Source organism: Lepidothrix coronata, unplaced genomic scaffold, assembly GCF_001604755.1.
Source record: "Lepidothrix coronata isolate B3197 unplaced genomic scaffold, Lepidothrix_coronata-1.0 Scaffold160, whole genome shotgun sequence".
Taxonomy (NCBI): domain Eukaryota; kingdom Metazoa; phylum Chordata; class Aves; order Passeriformes; family Pipridae; genus Lepidothrix; species Lepidothrix coronata.
This window is the reverse complement of record NW_016690340.1, coordinates 460,577-474,983: the sequence shown is the minus strand read 5'-3', so window position 1 is coordinate 474,983 and position 14,407 is coordinate 460,577. Positions and strand designations below refer to the sequence as shown.

General features: G+C 49.4%; 1 protein-coding gene across 5 annotated transcripts in view; it reads right to left on the bottom strand.

The window, feature by feature from the left end:
• Positions 1 to 14,407, bottom strand: part of ASTN2 (astrotactin 2) — a 325,746-nt gene that overhangs the window by 195,915 nt on the left and 115,424 nt on the right. For all 5 annotated transcript variants that reach the window (XM_017829237.1, XM_017829236.1, XM_017829239.1 and 2 more), the window contains exon 6: positions 8,859 to 9,005. In XM_017829237.1, coding sequence (XP_017684726.1) covers positions 8,859 to 9,005 — 147 coding nt within the window. The remainder of the gene's footprint in view (positions 1 to 8,858; positions 9,006 to 14,407) is intronic.

Here is a 14,407-nt window from a genome sequence, read left to right as displayed (position 1 = left end):
GGAGGGAATGGGATGATGGGTGACTCGAGGGGGTCATACTTCTGGGGCAGTGGGTAGTAGACCCTGCTCCAAAGTACCCTCTGAAAACCCTTCTTGAGGACCTCAGACCCTACTAAACCACCCCCATGCCCAGTTTGAAGCACATCTACAGCCACTGCCTGCAGTTCCCGGAGCAGATTCCGGCACAGAAACCCTCTGAAGACATCCAGAGAGACCATCCACACTGCTGTCCTCTGCTGCCAACCTTGTCCCCCCCCCCCAGGTGTCCTCCTAGACACAAGTTTCGAGCTTCCCATTCACTTAAAAGCTTGATGAGATCCTCCTTAAACCAGAGACATTTAGGTCCCAGGGTAAAGCAACCATCGACCACACCAGGGAATACAGCAATAAAATGACAACTCTCCACCCACCACCACCTCCTTGATCCCAGAAATCCCACTGTAGGACATATCCACTAAGAACCATTGGCTTTATGAGCCAGTCTATGCCACAGAGCTGCGTTGCAGTGTATGGAGAACATCAGCACACAGCTACAACCCCCTCACAACTCCAGGATGTCCACAAGCACCTCGGGGCATTGATTTGTTTGGGTTTCTCTATGCATGTGTTTTCCCCCCCACCACCCCCTTCCTTCTCCAGCACTGATCAAAGCTGGTCCAGTTAAGGCAGCATCAGAAGTTCCTGTTGCTCATGCTGGGGTCTCCTTCAAAGTTCAGGGGAACTGCTTAAGCCACGACAAAAGAGGCTTGAAGTTTCGACATTTCAAAAATCATTTTCCAGAACACAACAGGATGAAACAGCTCAGAAGAGACATCTAACAAGGGAAAAGAACAAAGCACCCAAAAGCAGCCAAAAGGGTTTGGCTTCTCCTTTCTCTTTCTTTTCAAGGGAAAAGATCAAAACGTAATTTTTTTTGAAGAATGTCTATTTATGCCTCTCTCTGCTCTTTTTGTCATCTTTGGTCCATTCGCTGTTTCTTGGCCAACAAAACTCCTTTTCATCTAAAATTAGTATTGTGTTGGGAAGCTATGGGAGGTCATACTACAGGTTGCTATTAATGTATCCATCCCTATACTATCATACAATTCTAATCCTATTACAGATATTTTTTAAACACTAGAGGAAGAATTATCACTCTTGCTTCATTCTACAGGTACAAAGAATAACCCTATTTGATTTCTTTAGAGACTTCTTTTTTTTTTTTAACTTGTGAAACATGAAAGAACATTGCCCAAAGAGACAACTCCTCCCCTATCTGCTCTTTCCCTTGATCAGCTCTCCCTCTCCTGTCCTGGTCCCAGGGAATGAAAACTTCTGCTTCTTAAATTTCTTTCAGAAAATGCAGAAGATCCAGATGGACTCTGGATGCCCAGGACACACCTGTACTGACCTAAGCAAAGAAATGGGGCTTGGGGTAGGATTGCACCCCTAGATTAACAGTGCTCAGCTTCACCATCCCTCTCCTGCTTAGCACAAACCCAGGACATTTTAGAATCATTTAAATTGTTTGAAGTCAAACCCTGAATTCTGTATTCTACTTTGAATCCAGGGATAGTAACACACCGGGTTAAAATGCAAGCCAACCCACTTCACCTTCTTTCTCAAACTGTTTCTCTCCTGACCAAGGCAAAATGCCTAAACAGAAAGCTATGATAGAATGTTTTTAATGTTTTTAAAACAGCACAAGCTTACGCCAGACACACCTTTCATTCACTCTTCCCTCAGCTGAAGCACACACAGTTTATATCACAGAGTGTTTGACTCCAGGATGTATTTTCAGCACATGAATCATGGCCATGGGCTCTCTCACACAAACTCACCAAAGGCCAAATCCAGAGACCCCAATCCCCTCAGAACACCATCAGCCCTGCCACAGCTTCTTCACTCTGGCAAAGCAGAAATCAATTAAGTCAAACAAATCTGTGTGTAATTACAGCTCAGACTAGAAGCATCTTTCCTGTGGGAGGAGCAGGGGCACATTTTAAGCATCAAATTGCACTTTCCTGATAAATCTGACAGACCCTCTTTCTTTGGGTTTTCTTGGCAGTCAGTCTTGATTTTGCCCGGGCTGAGCTTCTGACAAGCAACACATGTATTTAAGTTTATGGAGCAGGTGATGGCTCAGCCAACTTTTCCCAAACCCAAGTGAGATGGCATCTGCCCATCCTGCATTGTGGTGAAGCTCATGCTGCAAAGACATCTCCCATGATAGTATTACACAATGTAATTGTGGAGGTGTTGGTAACAGCACATCTCTGCCCTCAGCAGGCATCTGGGCCAGCAATGGCTCAGACAGAAATTACACTCCTAAAGAAAAGCTTCTCCTTAATGCTCCGTATCTCCCAACTCCCACGCTGCAGCCTGGGGCTCTTCTGCAATGATGCTCTCCAGATATTGGATAAGGGTTCAGGGAAAAGAAAATCAGCCTAAATCTAATCACATCACAAAGTAGAGAGGAGCTATGATAAGCTTTAAGAGACAAAGTGTGTGTGAATTGAGATTTTCCAGCCAGCACCAAGACCAAACATTCTCCCAGGACAGCAGAAAACACAACCAAGAGGCAGCACATGCAAAGTTAATATCCATGAGACCAAGGTGAGCTACCACCCACTCACTGAGAGGCTGCACATCAGCAATGTTACTTGTTGGGAGAGCAACTCAGAGAAGTAGCATGTTCCTACCTACAGAGCCTCCAAAAATCCTCACTGAGTTGCTGCACCACTGATGCCACAGGTAACCCATGAATTCTTGTTCAAAAGCCAGCATGGCCTAAGCTTTCAGGGATGGAGCCACCACCACGCTGCAATAATATCCTGAGTTGGAAGAGACCTACAAGGATTATCTATTCCAACTCCTGGCTCTGCACAGGACACCCCAACAATCCCACCCTGCCCCTCAGAGCATTGTCCAAACGCTCCTTGAGCTCTGGCAGCCTTGGGGCTGTGCCCACTGCCCTGGGAAGCCTGGTCAGTGCCCAATCACCCTCTGGGGGAAGAAACTTTTCCTAATATCCAGCCTAAACCTCCCCTGACACAGCTCCACCTTTTCCTCAGGTCCTGTCAGTGGTCACAGAGAGCAGAGATCAGTGCCTGCCCCTCTGCTGCCTCTCTAGAGGAAGCTGTATGAATGTTTGCATCTTTCCATCCATGGAATGGAGCAGGACACTGTTCCTTCTGCAGTCTTCCCTCACCATCCTTCCCAAAGCAGAGGGTAAATGGTGTTGGTAAAGCTCACCAGGCACCAGGAGATGCCCCCTCCCCAGGGATGGGCACATCGTGCCTCTCTCAGGATGCAACAGCTCCCGGCTCTGAACAAGCTGCTGCTGAAACCATCCAAATTCCAACACCAGCTCTGCTCTGATGAATCCTGCAAAGGAGAAAGGCAGAGGCATTTGGCTTCCCTTGTGAACTGAGCTGCCCCAGGAGCTGGGAATGCCTGTGGCAGGCACAGGGCTGGGGGAGCCGGGCGGCACAGGCAGGAGCCGAGCACAGGTTCACAAGGCTGTCAGAGCCACGATAAAAACATGATGTACTTCAGCCTCCAGGATCTTATTAGTTCTTCATGCAAAGAGCGTTCACGCCGTAAAACCGCCTTGGAATCCCTTTGATCCACGCTGATACAGTTCATAAATTGATGTTAATATTTAGAGTTCATGTCTGGTAACGCTGCAGCCATTTGCTCACATTTTCTTGCCAGGCGAGCAGGCGCAGGAGAGGGAGTGAGCTGTAACACTGGCACTGAGGTGACCCTGTGATTAAGAGCTGATGAAATAAAATGCAATTTGTAAAGCTGCTCCCAAACACAGCCGCCTTACCCAAAACACACAGGGTCTGTGGCAAGCCAGACGTGGCACTGAGTCTGCAACAGGGAAGCGCTGCTTCTGTCAAAGCTGTGATCCCAGTCTCTGTACAGCAAAGAGGCAGAACTCTGCAGAACTCTGCAGAACTGCAGCAGAACTACTCCCAGGGGAGAAAACAGCACAAGAAAAAACTTATTTTAAGCCAGTCAATTCCCTCTGCTGATTTCAGAGGGGACTGGTGGGGCTGGGAACAGCTGGAGAACACGGGGGACCCCAATGGCAGAAACCCCCTGAAAGCTTGGAGAGATCAGAGAACCACAGAATGGTTTGGGTTGGAAGGGACCTTAAAGATTATCTTGTTCCACCCCCTGCCTTGGGAGGGACACCTTCCCCTATTCCAGGTTGCTCCAAGCCCCGTCCAACCTGGCCTTGGACAGTTCCAGGGATGGGGCAGACACAGCTTCTCTGGGCAACCTGTGCCACTTACTCAGAGCCCCATCCAGCCTGGCCTGAGATACCTTTGAGATCAGACCTCATTCTCCATCCTTCTGGCACAAACCTGGAGTGCTTCACATGTAAATCAGAGAGTGTCTCCAGCTTCTCCTTGTCCAACAGGATGGAGACACAGCCAGTCCCCCACCTCCTGCAGCTCACTTCTCTGTGCTTTATGTGCTGAGTGCAAGCACCTGAGGACACAAGCTAATGCCTGGTCACCTCTGAGGACTGCAAAAGATTGAGCAGAAGACGTCAAAAGCAAACAATTTAAAGCAACGCATTTAATTAAAACCAAAATGAGAAGTTGTTGCGAGTCCAACAATTGCAGTCTGCAGAGCTCTGACAATCTTCAGGGAAAATTAACACAGGCTGCTAATAGCAGCATCCAATTCACCGGTGTCTTGGAGGAAACATTCATGGGGGAAGGTAGGAAATAATCTTCAGATGAAACAATTACTGATGAGCTGCATGGCAAGGACACGATGGCATCGTTCGGGGGGCAGATGCAGATGCATGAAGATTCAAAGAGTAATAAAAAAAAATCTTCCTCCATCTCTGCCATCTTGTCAGATGCTCCAACCCAAAACATGGTCTCAAGTGGAAATTCCACTTCCCGCTGTTCTCCTGGCTTTGCAGGGTGGGAACTGGATTTGCTGTCTTCCCTCTGTCGCTCACAGGGCAGTGTCCACCCTGGGAGAGTTCATCCAGACTTGCAGCAGTGATGGAGCCATATCAGAGCAGTTCAGAGAGCCACAGCAGAGGCAGCACCTGCCCATGCCAAGCTCCAAGTCCGTGGCAGGGACTGTGCCTGCCCACACCAAGCTCCAATCCCACAGTGAGGACCGTGCCTGCCCACGCCAGCCTCCACACACCCAGCCTGCAGCTCAGCAAGGTGCAGAAAGATTACCACATCCCTCCTGGCATTTGCCTCAGAAGAGGAGGGAAGAAGCTTGTAAACGCCCCAAAATGTCTTTGAAGTGACACAAACCTGCTTTATGCCCTTTGCTTTATTTCCACTTATAAACAAAGCCCTACCAGCCCCTTGCTAAATGCAGTTCTTGCTTCCTTCCAGTGTACCACTGGAGGATCTTACCTACCTCTCCCACTAAAGTATCCAGATACAAACATCCACCCACACCATATATAACCTCTCACAGGCCGTAAAAGGGGGAAGCTTTAATTGATACTATATTTCACACTGTTGTGCAGCAAGGACGTACTCCAGGCTGAGCCCTCCAGGGTATCTTTCTCCAGCCCTGACTTCCCTGCAAGCTGCTCCCATTGCTCCATCTCTACTTTTTGAATGATTACTTACAAGAAAAAAAAAACAAACAAACAAAAAAACAACTATTGAACGTACAGCTGAGTGGCTCACATTTTCATAACAGTTTTATTACTCAGATGGAGGGGCTCTCATTCCTTTCTTCCCCCCCCTTGACTCTGCTAAAGGGTCCTTTAAATAACGCCTTGCATTTCCATATCCTCATAAAAGCTACTACGGTTCTTTCCATAAATCTGCACCACCTCTGAAATCAGAGCGATGCCTTCTGCTCAGCACGGGCAGAGGCTGTCCCGAAACACAAAGCCCTGGAGCAGCAGAAGGGAGGAGAGGATGCTCCAACCGCTCCATCTGAAGAGAGGATTTAGAGGCACCAACTCATTTCTGGGAGGCAGGAGGTCCCAGCTCTCCCTGCGAGCCACGGCAGCTCCTGCCAGGCTCCACTGGCCCCATGAAGCGAAGGCAGAGCAGCTGTGCAAACCAGGCAATAACTGCTCAGCGGGGAGCGAGGCAGGGGGACCCCATCAAATGAACAAAAGGAAGAAAACAAACCGAGAGAGGAATAAGGGCAATAGAGACAGGCTGGTTATTAGCACTGCTGCTTGGAATATATCCTCCCAGCTTGGCTGCCAGTTGGCTTCTGGTCCCGGTCCTTCCCCTCTCCTTTCCCACAGTGCCACTCCAGCAGGCTCAGGAGCTGCTTCCTCTGATGCTGTTGCTCGCTGCAGCAGGGAACGCTGCTCTTCTCCAAGGCTGGAGACATTTGGGGGGGCTGCTCCCCCCTCTCCTTTTCCCAGCTTGGCTCTGGCTGCTGGCACTCCGGAGCTGGCTGGCATCTATTTAAAGTTTCCTTCAAAGCTGAGTTCTCATCGTCTAGGAGAGGGATTTCTTTCAGCCTCTGTCTTTGTTTGGCTTCTCCTGCAGAGGTGCCGGTAGCGGCTCCGCTTTCACATTTTTCTTGGCTCCTGGCATCTATTGAAATCCTGCATTTCAAAAAGGAATGAGAGGGCACCGCTCCCTCGCACAGGAACATCTCCTGTGAATGCACCATTCCTGCCTTCTCGCAGAGCCTGCCTTATCATCATGTAAAACACAAAAGGGAGCAGCTTCAGGAACCAGGCGATTTAAGCGCAAGGCATCACTTATGAGACATGGTGCCACCATCAGGTGCCACGTGAGAGGCTCTTTCAAGACTGATCAAAGCTCCCAGACTCTGCCAGGGCCAAACACATCAGCTCTGTTGCCACCCCGGTGCCATGGGGATGCCCAAGCCAAGTCCCTTTTTCAGCCAGTAAAAAGCAGGTTTAACCCCTGCAGGAGATTGCCAGGGAGGAGCAGGTTCCCTGTTCTCCACCAGACTCCAGGTGCTGAGCCTTGGCAAACACAGCCAGCCACGCTTTTTCCTGGGTATCATTAAAATTTCCCAACCCAGCTCAGTTCTGCGATGCCTTTAAATGCTTTGTAATATTTTGCTGCCAGTTAGATGCCACCTTGGGATTTGTTGTTATTCAGAAAGAAGGGACAACTTTAAGAGCTTTTCTCTTCCCAGGCAAGGAACTGCCATCGCATAAAATGATGAGATTTCAGGAAAAGTGATAGCCACTGCAAAATGTCTTGGCTGCTTCTCTGTGAAGAATTTGACTGTTTCTCATAAAAAATATTAAAAAAGTTTTCACAGTTTGTAATTATATTTTACAGTTTCATTACAAAGCTCATTTTAATTCTTCTCCAAACTGTTGTTACCAGTCCTCTTGCCACTTTCTCTTCAGAAAAGTCATTAAGTCGGGACTGGAGATCATCCCATTTCCCCCAGTTTCAAGGATATTAATCTGTTCTATTGGTATTTCATTGTCATTTTCATTTGAGTGTTCTCTGCATTTGCATAATTTGCATTGCCACCCCTTTCCTGGTGACAGGCACAGGCTCAGTTTTTCACTTTCATTCTACGCAGTCTCACTGCATTTTGTTTATTTTCTTTTTTGAGGACACTCTGCCTTCCCTGGGCCAGAACCCCAGGCTAGGACCAGGATGCCGTCTCCATCACTGCCTTCCTGGCCAACCTTCAGCAAGTACCAAAACCAGTTGTGAACTCCCAGTCCAAGTGCTGAACTGGCCAGTGCCCATCCCAAAGGGACACAGGTTTGCACTGGAGCCACCTCATTTACCAAGTGCAAGAGTTTCTGTTCTCCAGCTACTCAGAATAACCATCTGTGAAGACTTCAGAATATCCACGTGCAGCCTGGACAATCCTGAAAGCCTTTTAGAAACAGGTCAAGGTGTAGACAAGTCCCTTTTTTCAAATTATAAAACCACAGAATCACAGAACGGTTTGGGTTGGAAGGGACCTTAAAGATCTTCTTGTTCCAACCCCCTGCCATGGGCAGGGACACCTTCCACTAGACCAGGCTGCTCCGAGCTCCGTCCAACCTGGCCTTGAACACTTCCAAGAAGAGCCATTCTTAGTACACCTCAAACACACTAGTGACTCCCACTCTGCCACGGGATGATGGTTTCAGCCCCTCTCCAGCACTCCCTGCAGCTGTCACCCCTTTGCATCTCTTTAACCATCTCCCTCTCCCCAAAACATTATTCCCCCAAGAGCTGCCCTTCCCTCCAGTTCCCAAAGGGGGGGTTTCCTAAGGCTGCCCATGCCAGGACACCCCAGCAGCTGCTGATGCACTGGCTCCATGCAGCACATTTGTGGCAAAGTGCCCCTTCCACATGCCCCAAGCAAGGAGACGAGTGCAGGAATTGGAACTGACTGAATAATGGGTCCTGTCTGCTGGAAGAAAATGAAATTTGCCCTCATGTTACTGAAAACTTGCACTCGGTGCTCACTGCACATTATAAAGAAAAGGTCAGTGAAACACAACAAATGCAAGGAGCCCAGTTGGAGAAAGCAATAAATAGTGACAGCAGCACTCGTCTGATTTTTCAAAGCGTCTCTGCTTTTGCTCAAACCCCAGTAATTCCCCTCCCTGCTGCTGCAAGGGCTGGGATGAGCAGCTCTGCTGCTGCAGGACAGGAGGATGCCTGTCTCTACAGGCTCCCAGGGCTGGAGCTCAGAGGAAAACAGGAATATCCGTCAGATACGATTAGCAGCAATAATAATAATGATAATATTAATTGACATGATTAAGATTGTGGCCTCGGGCTCGCAGATGCGCTTTGCTCCCGTGCAGAGGGGGATCCCTGCAGCTGAAAACAGCTGGAGCGATTCCCAAAGAGAGGGATTCCCGTGCCCCAAAGGCATGTGGTGGGGGCAGAGTCCCAGGAGGGTCTTACCGTCGGCGATGAAGTGCTCGGGTACGTGCAGAGTCACCTTGACGGTCAGCGGGCAGGAGAGCTGCGAGCCACAGACCACGGCCAGCACGCAGGAGCTGACCGCGATCAGGGTCAGCGCCGTCTTGTTGACAGGGCTCTTCATGGAACCTGCAAGGCAGAAGACAGGGGTGGGTGGCCAAAAGGCAAAGATGTACCCAAGGCTTGCTCGGCCTCCCCCATTCCTGGCATGTATGTATCCCCCTTCCCCAGCCCGGGGAAGGCAGGCACTGAAAACAAGGATGTCAGCTCAGCAGCAGTGGAAGAGCTCCTGAGGTCCTGCACACCTCCCATCATTCCCATCACTCCTTCTCTGGCTGAGTTTTTAACACTCGTGTTGTTCCCCTCACTGAGCTACAGCGGGGGCTTCATTTCGCTAGAGGAGGGAGAAAACCTTCTCAGAGCCCTGTACAGACCCTCTCCCCAGGAACTTCCCCTCCCCAGAGCCACCCATCACCCCTAGTGAAGCCACCCATCACCCACACTCCTCTGGTGAAGCCACCATCACTTCTCATCAACCTTGGTTTATTCAGTGAATCTCATCAAGCCACAAAAAATAACCAAGCCAAATCTGAGGGCTGTCTGGAACCAGGGGATCACTTGCTTTCCCTTAACACCAAGAGAAATTACACCTGTCAGTGTTATATAGCACTAATGAGTGCTAATTATTTACACAAATATATAAATACTCAGTCATCACAGAGGGACTACATCGCACAACACAGCGACCTCCAGAGCCAGCTGCTTCTGACAGGCAGGAGATATTACAAAACAAGTTTTATTATATCAGGTGCAGAAGCTCACAGTGTATCCCACAAAGCAGGATACACGAGATGCCACCTGTCAAAGCAAGTACCCAGCCTGCCTGGTCCCCAGCAGGCACCCTCACAGCACATGGATCACTCCCAGGCTGCCATCCTTCATCTCTAAGGCCACATGCCCGGCATCAGGACTAAGGGATGTACCATGAGCTGAGGGGACCCCATTATCCCACTTTGCTCAGACCAGCACACTCAGACACCTGGTCAGTGGCTTCTATTTTATTTGGAATTTTTTTGAAGCAATAGGTAAAAGTAAGCAAAAAAGGACCTTGAGCATTCAGAGGTCATTAGAGGCTGCAGCAGATACAAACCCACTGGGAAAACCTCGTAGAAAAAATGCAGTGTTAGGATGGCTGAATCACCTACAGTTGGGTGGGACAGAACAATGCCCAAATTCTGTAGGGAATGGGGTGAAGCCATCGGGAGACATCTGGCTTCCCCAGGAGGTTCAGGTGCTGTCACTGGATGCAGGCTGGGAATGCCTTTGTGTCCAAATGAGACACCCTCCACCAATGGAGATGACCAGGAAAAACCATCTCAGGCCACTGCTATCCCATCAACAGGTCTTCACTGCCTGAGAAGGGAGCAGCCCCGGAGCCTGCATCCTTGGGGCACCCCTGATCCCTCTGGACCGGAGGGCTGCCCTGCCACTGCTCCGACTGCACCACATCCCCCACAGCCACCTCATCCGACACCAGCGCCCTGCTTTCCTCAAAGCCAACAACAGGCACCTCACAGGCACCTCACCTTCCCTTCTCTGGGGCTTGGGATGCTGACACAAAACCACCTGGTGAGAGTGTCCATGACAAGCAGAGGGCACAGCCCTGCACTGAACCCAGTCAGTGGCTGCACAGGCCATTACAGTGAGGCTGAGACAACTGAGCTGCTGACCACATCCCTGCTCAGGATTCAGGTGAGGACACTTATTTATTTTTGGAAACTAGTGCAGCCTCTCCCTGCTTGCTCCCCAGCCCTCACCATCTCATTAGCAAAGCAAGATTTGAAAATTGAACAGGAAATAGGTCCACAAGTTAGCACTTGCACACCCTGTAATTTGACCAAAGCTGCTGCTGCAAATGTTGCTGCCCGGGCAGGGACCTCACGCTTAGCACAACGTGTGCTTTCCAGGCAGGGCAGTGAGCCTCAACAAAGCATCCCCTGCCACAGGATGGAGCCTGCCACAGGGGATGCTCCAGCCAGGATTTTCAGGACAGGAGAAGCAGCTGAAGAAGAAGCCCTTGTTTGACAAACAAGAGCATGCAAACTGATTATTTATGAAGCATCTTTTCCTTTCCTTATGCATGCATCATCTAAACAGCCTTCCCACCCCCATTTCACAGCTTTATCGCCAATCCCCTGTGCCCTTCACCTTGCAATCCCCTTTTTTCCTTCCTAATCTTTATTCATGTCATCAGCATAAGTTAGCACCTCCTTGGGAGGCAAACTCATCCTCTTGCTGGGCATACTGTGCCTGCCACAACCCCTGCTTGGCTGGAAGTTACGACAGGAATGCAAAAGAAAAAAAGAGGAAAAAAAAAAGAAGAAGAAAGAAAAGGCAAGGGAAAAAGCCTCCATTGGGATAAGTGGACACAATCAAATATACAATAGACCAGAGAACACTGGATTTCACCATTATAAATCACCTTTCAATCCAGGGTCTTAAAGTGCTTTGCAAACATTAAATCATAAATCCTTTATGAGTTAGATGAGTATTATCCCCTTCTCACAAAGAGCCTGAATCACAGGTATGATGGCAGCTTTCACCACCCTGCAGCCGCAGTGGAGCTGCAGGAATGAGGATCTCCCATCCCCATCAGTCCGTGGGCTTCTTCTCTCCCCATGACTCAGAGGAGAGGAGCACAAGAGCTTGAAACAGCAAAAAGCCCTTTACAGCTCCATGAGTTTGAGCTTGGCTGCCCAAGGAAAGGGACGGATGTTCCAAGTCTCCTGCAACTCCTTTCCCTGCTTCCTTGCCTCCTGTACTCACTCATTTCCATCAGACTGCTAATCACTGACCTCTAGAACTGCCTGACGTCGGTTTTGACCAACTGAACCAAAACAACGTGGCTTCTACTTGAGCAGAAATTGCATTTCCAGCTCAGCTCTTTATTGCTTACGGCCAGTTCACTGCCGGGTTTGAAGGGAGACTGCTGGAAAAGCAGATCCTTCCCTTGTTCTCTGAACAGAGGGACAGGGCTCTTGTTTTCCATCCCATTCCCTGCTCTTCAGACCACTGATGCTCCAGCAGAACCACTGCTGTGCTGCATTTAAACACCCATCTGGAGATAAACAGTTTCACTCCAGGCCTCTAAAACAATAAGCAATTGTATTCTCAGCAAGCCCCTGCTAACCAAACCCACCTCAGCAGGGTCACCAGGGCTTCACTCTGTTCCAGAGCTGAAACAAACTGATCCATTCCTTCCTCAGCTCAGGGAGGGGATCCAAATCCAGCCTGGTACCTCAAGCAGTCCCAAATAAATTCCAGTGCTGCAGATGAGCAAGCTGAATTCTGCTCTTTCCCTCCTCTCCTTGTCAACTCTGGGCTTTCAGGGAGGTGTTTGAAGAGCGGATTTGCAAACCCAGGTTACCAAACAAGCTGGTATCAATCTCCTTTACCAAAAGGAGGAAGCTGGGTGGGGAATATCCACCTTCATGGATGGCTGATGGGACTCAGGAGCCCTGAGAGCCACAGCACCCAATGCAAACCTTGATTTGAGTCTTTGAGGTACAAAAAGGTCAGGAGGAAGATGGTGACCAGGCACAGCTGAGACCAAACCCGCTCCCCAGATCCCCCTGCCCTAAAAAATTGCTTCATACATTAAGATGACCTCTCTGTATTTTTAATTAAAGATGTTTCTGTTGTATTTTGAGTGGTTGCAAAGGAGTTAGTGGGTGCCCAAGGGCTGTTCTGGGGAGAAAGTGAGGGCCTGTGGGGGCTTCCAGGAGGGGCAGACCTGTGTCCAAGAAGCAGTTAGAGCAGCAGGCAGGGCAGTGGGCAGGGCCTACAACCAGGATGAAGAATAAATTAATTCTTTTCAAGTAGGGAGAACTAACCTCTCCCCACAGCCTGCAAGAGCAAAGAGTGAGAAGCAGGAAAAAAAAAAAAGTAAACCGTTCCACTTCAGGGCAGAATCATACCTGAGATGCTCCATGCTAGAGATCCAATGGCAGATTAATTCAACTGGAAAACAAGAGGAGTAGCCAGGACTATGGTCAGAGGTGCTCCAGTCACCACCACCTTCCCCACCCAGGATTTTTTTCCTCTCCTTAAACCCCAGTGCAAATTAGCCTGAAGAAAATGTGGGTCCCTTTGCAGACAGCTCAGAAACAGCTTGCAAAGCACCACATTCCCCTAAAGACTTTGCACCTGCTGCAAGATGAAGATAAATTCAAAGCCACTGGTGTAAACACTCAGCAAACAGCCCCTCCAAACGCATCGTGTCTCCTTTGAAATATCATTTCCTCGTGCAGTTAATTACTCGCTGCTTTGTACACGTTCCTTTGCTCACCTAAAGGACAAGGAGAGAAAAAAACCCAACAAAACTCTGAGCTCATTTCTTTTTAATATTGGCAGCGCTGCCTAAATTTAGGGAGGGGGAAAAAAAAAAAAAAAAGGTGTGTTCAGAACACATATGGATTTATGAGCAACACAAATATCCCGTGCTCTTGGTAATATGATGTTTCTAAATCAGGCTCATAAATACATGCTTGGGAGATTAGTCTATTAAAAAAAAAAATAAACTTTAATTACCCCATCTTTATCAGCACACAGCCCGTGGTGTTAACCATATGTGGGTGTTAAACACCAAGTGCTTTGCAATCTTCCCCGTCCCCCTCCCCCGGAGATAGCGGCATCGTATGGAATGTTTCGTGGCTACTCGGGATATGAAAATGTATTTCCAACAGCCGAGGAAGACGGGGATGGGGAATTAGAGAAGGAGAACAGCGAGTGCTGAACTGCTTAGCAACACACACACACACACACACACAGAGGCACCGGTGCCCGCCGTGCTGTGCCGCATGCAGAGCACCCGGCACGGGGACAGCAGCATCCCGGGTTCAGCAATCCCACCACAGCCCATCCCGCGTCCCTACAATGTTCCCAGAGCACGCTGATGTTGCTGGCATGTCAGAGGAACTGGGCTCCTAATGATCCTCCGTTATGTTCCAGCAGAGGCTCATTAATGCGGTACAGCAGCGTTTCCAGGACACCCTCACACACAGAAACATCTCAAGGTGTTTTACAAGGGGGAGATCATGTCCAATCAAAGCAAACACCAATTAGGACGAGCGGCAGTGTTGGCAGGCGGATCTGGCCATGGAGCACCCCTGCACAGGGAGCAGCACTGCCCATCTCCTCTACTGCCCCATACCCTCCCCTCCCACAGCAGGATGGTCCCTCTTTCTCCAGCACACCAGGCACATGGGATGGGATGCGATGGGAGACCATCCTTCCAGCCAAACCATGACCCCACCAAGCCTTCATGGACCACTTAGCCCCAGAACCACTTCCCTGAGAAGGGGATGGATGTGGATTCAATGAACACCCCAGGCAGCATCTGAGCAGTGAGACCATGAGCAGGTGTTTCATCACACACCCTCAACTCAAGGCTCGGCCTGAGACTCTTCTTGAGGAATCTTCTCCATCGCTGTCCTGGACAAATCCCAAAGAAGGTGTGCACAGCTACAGCC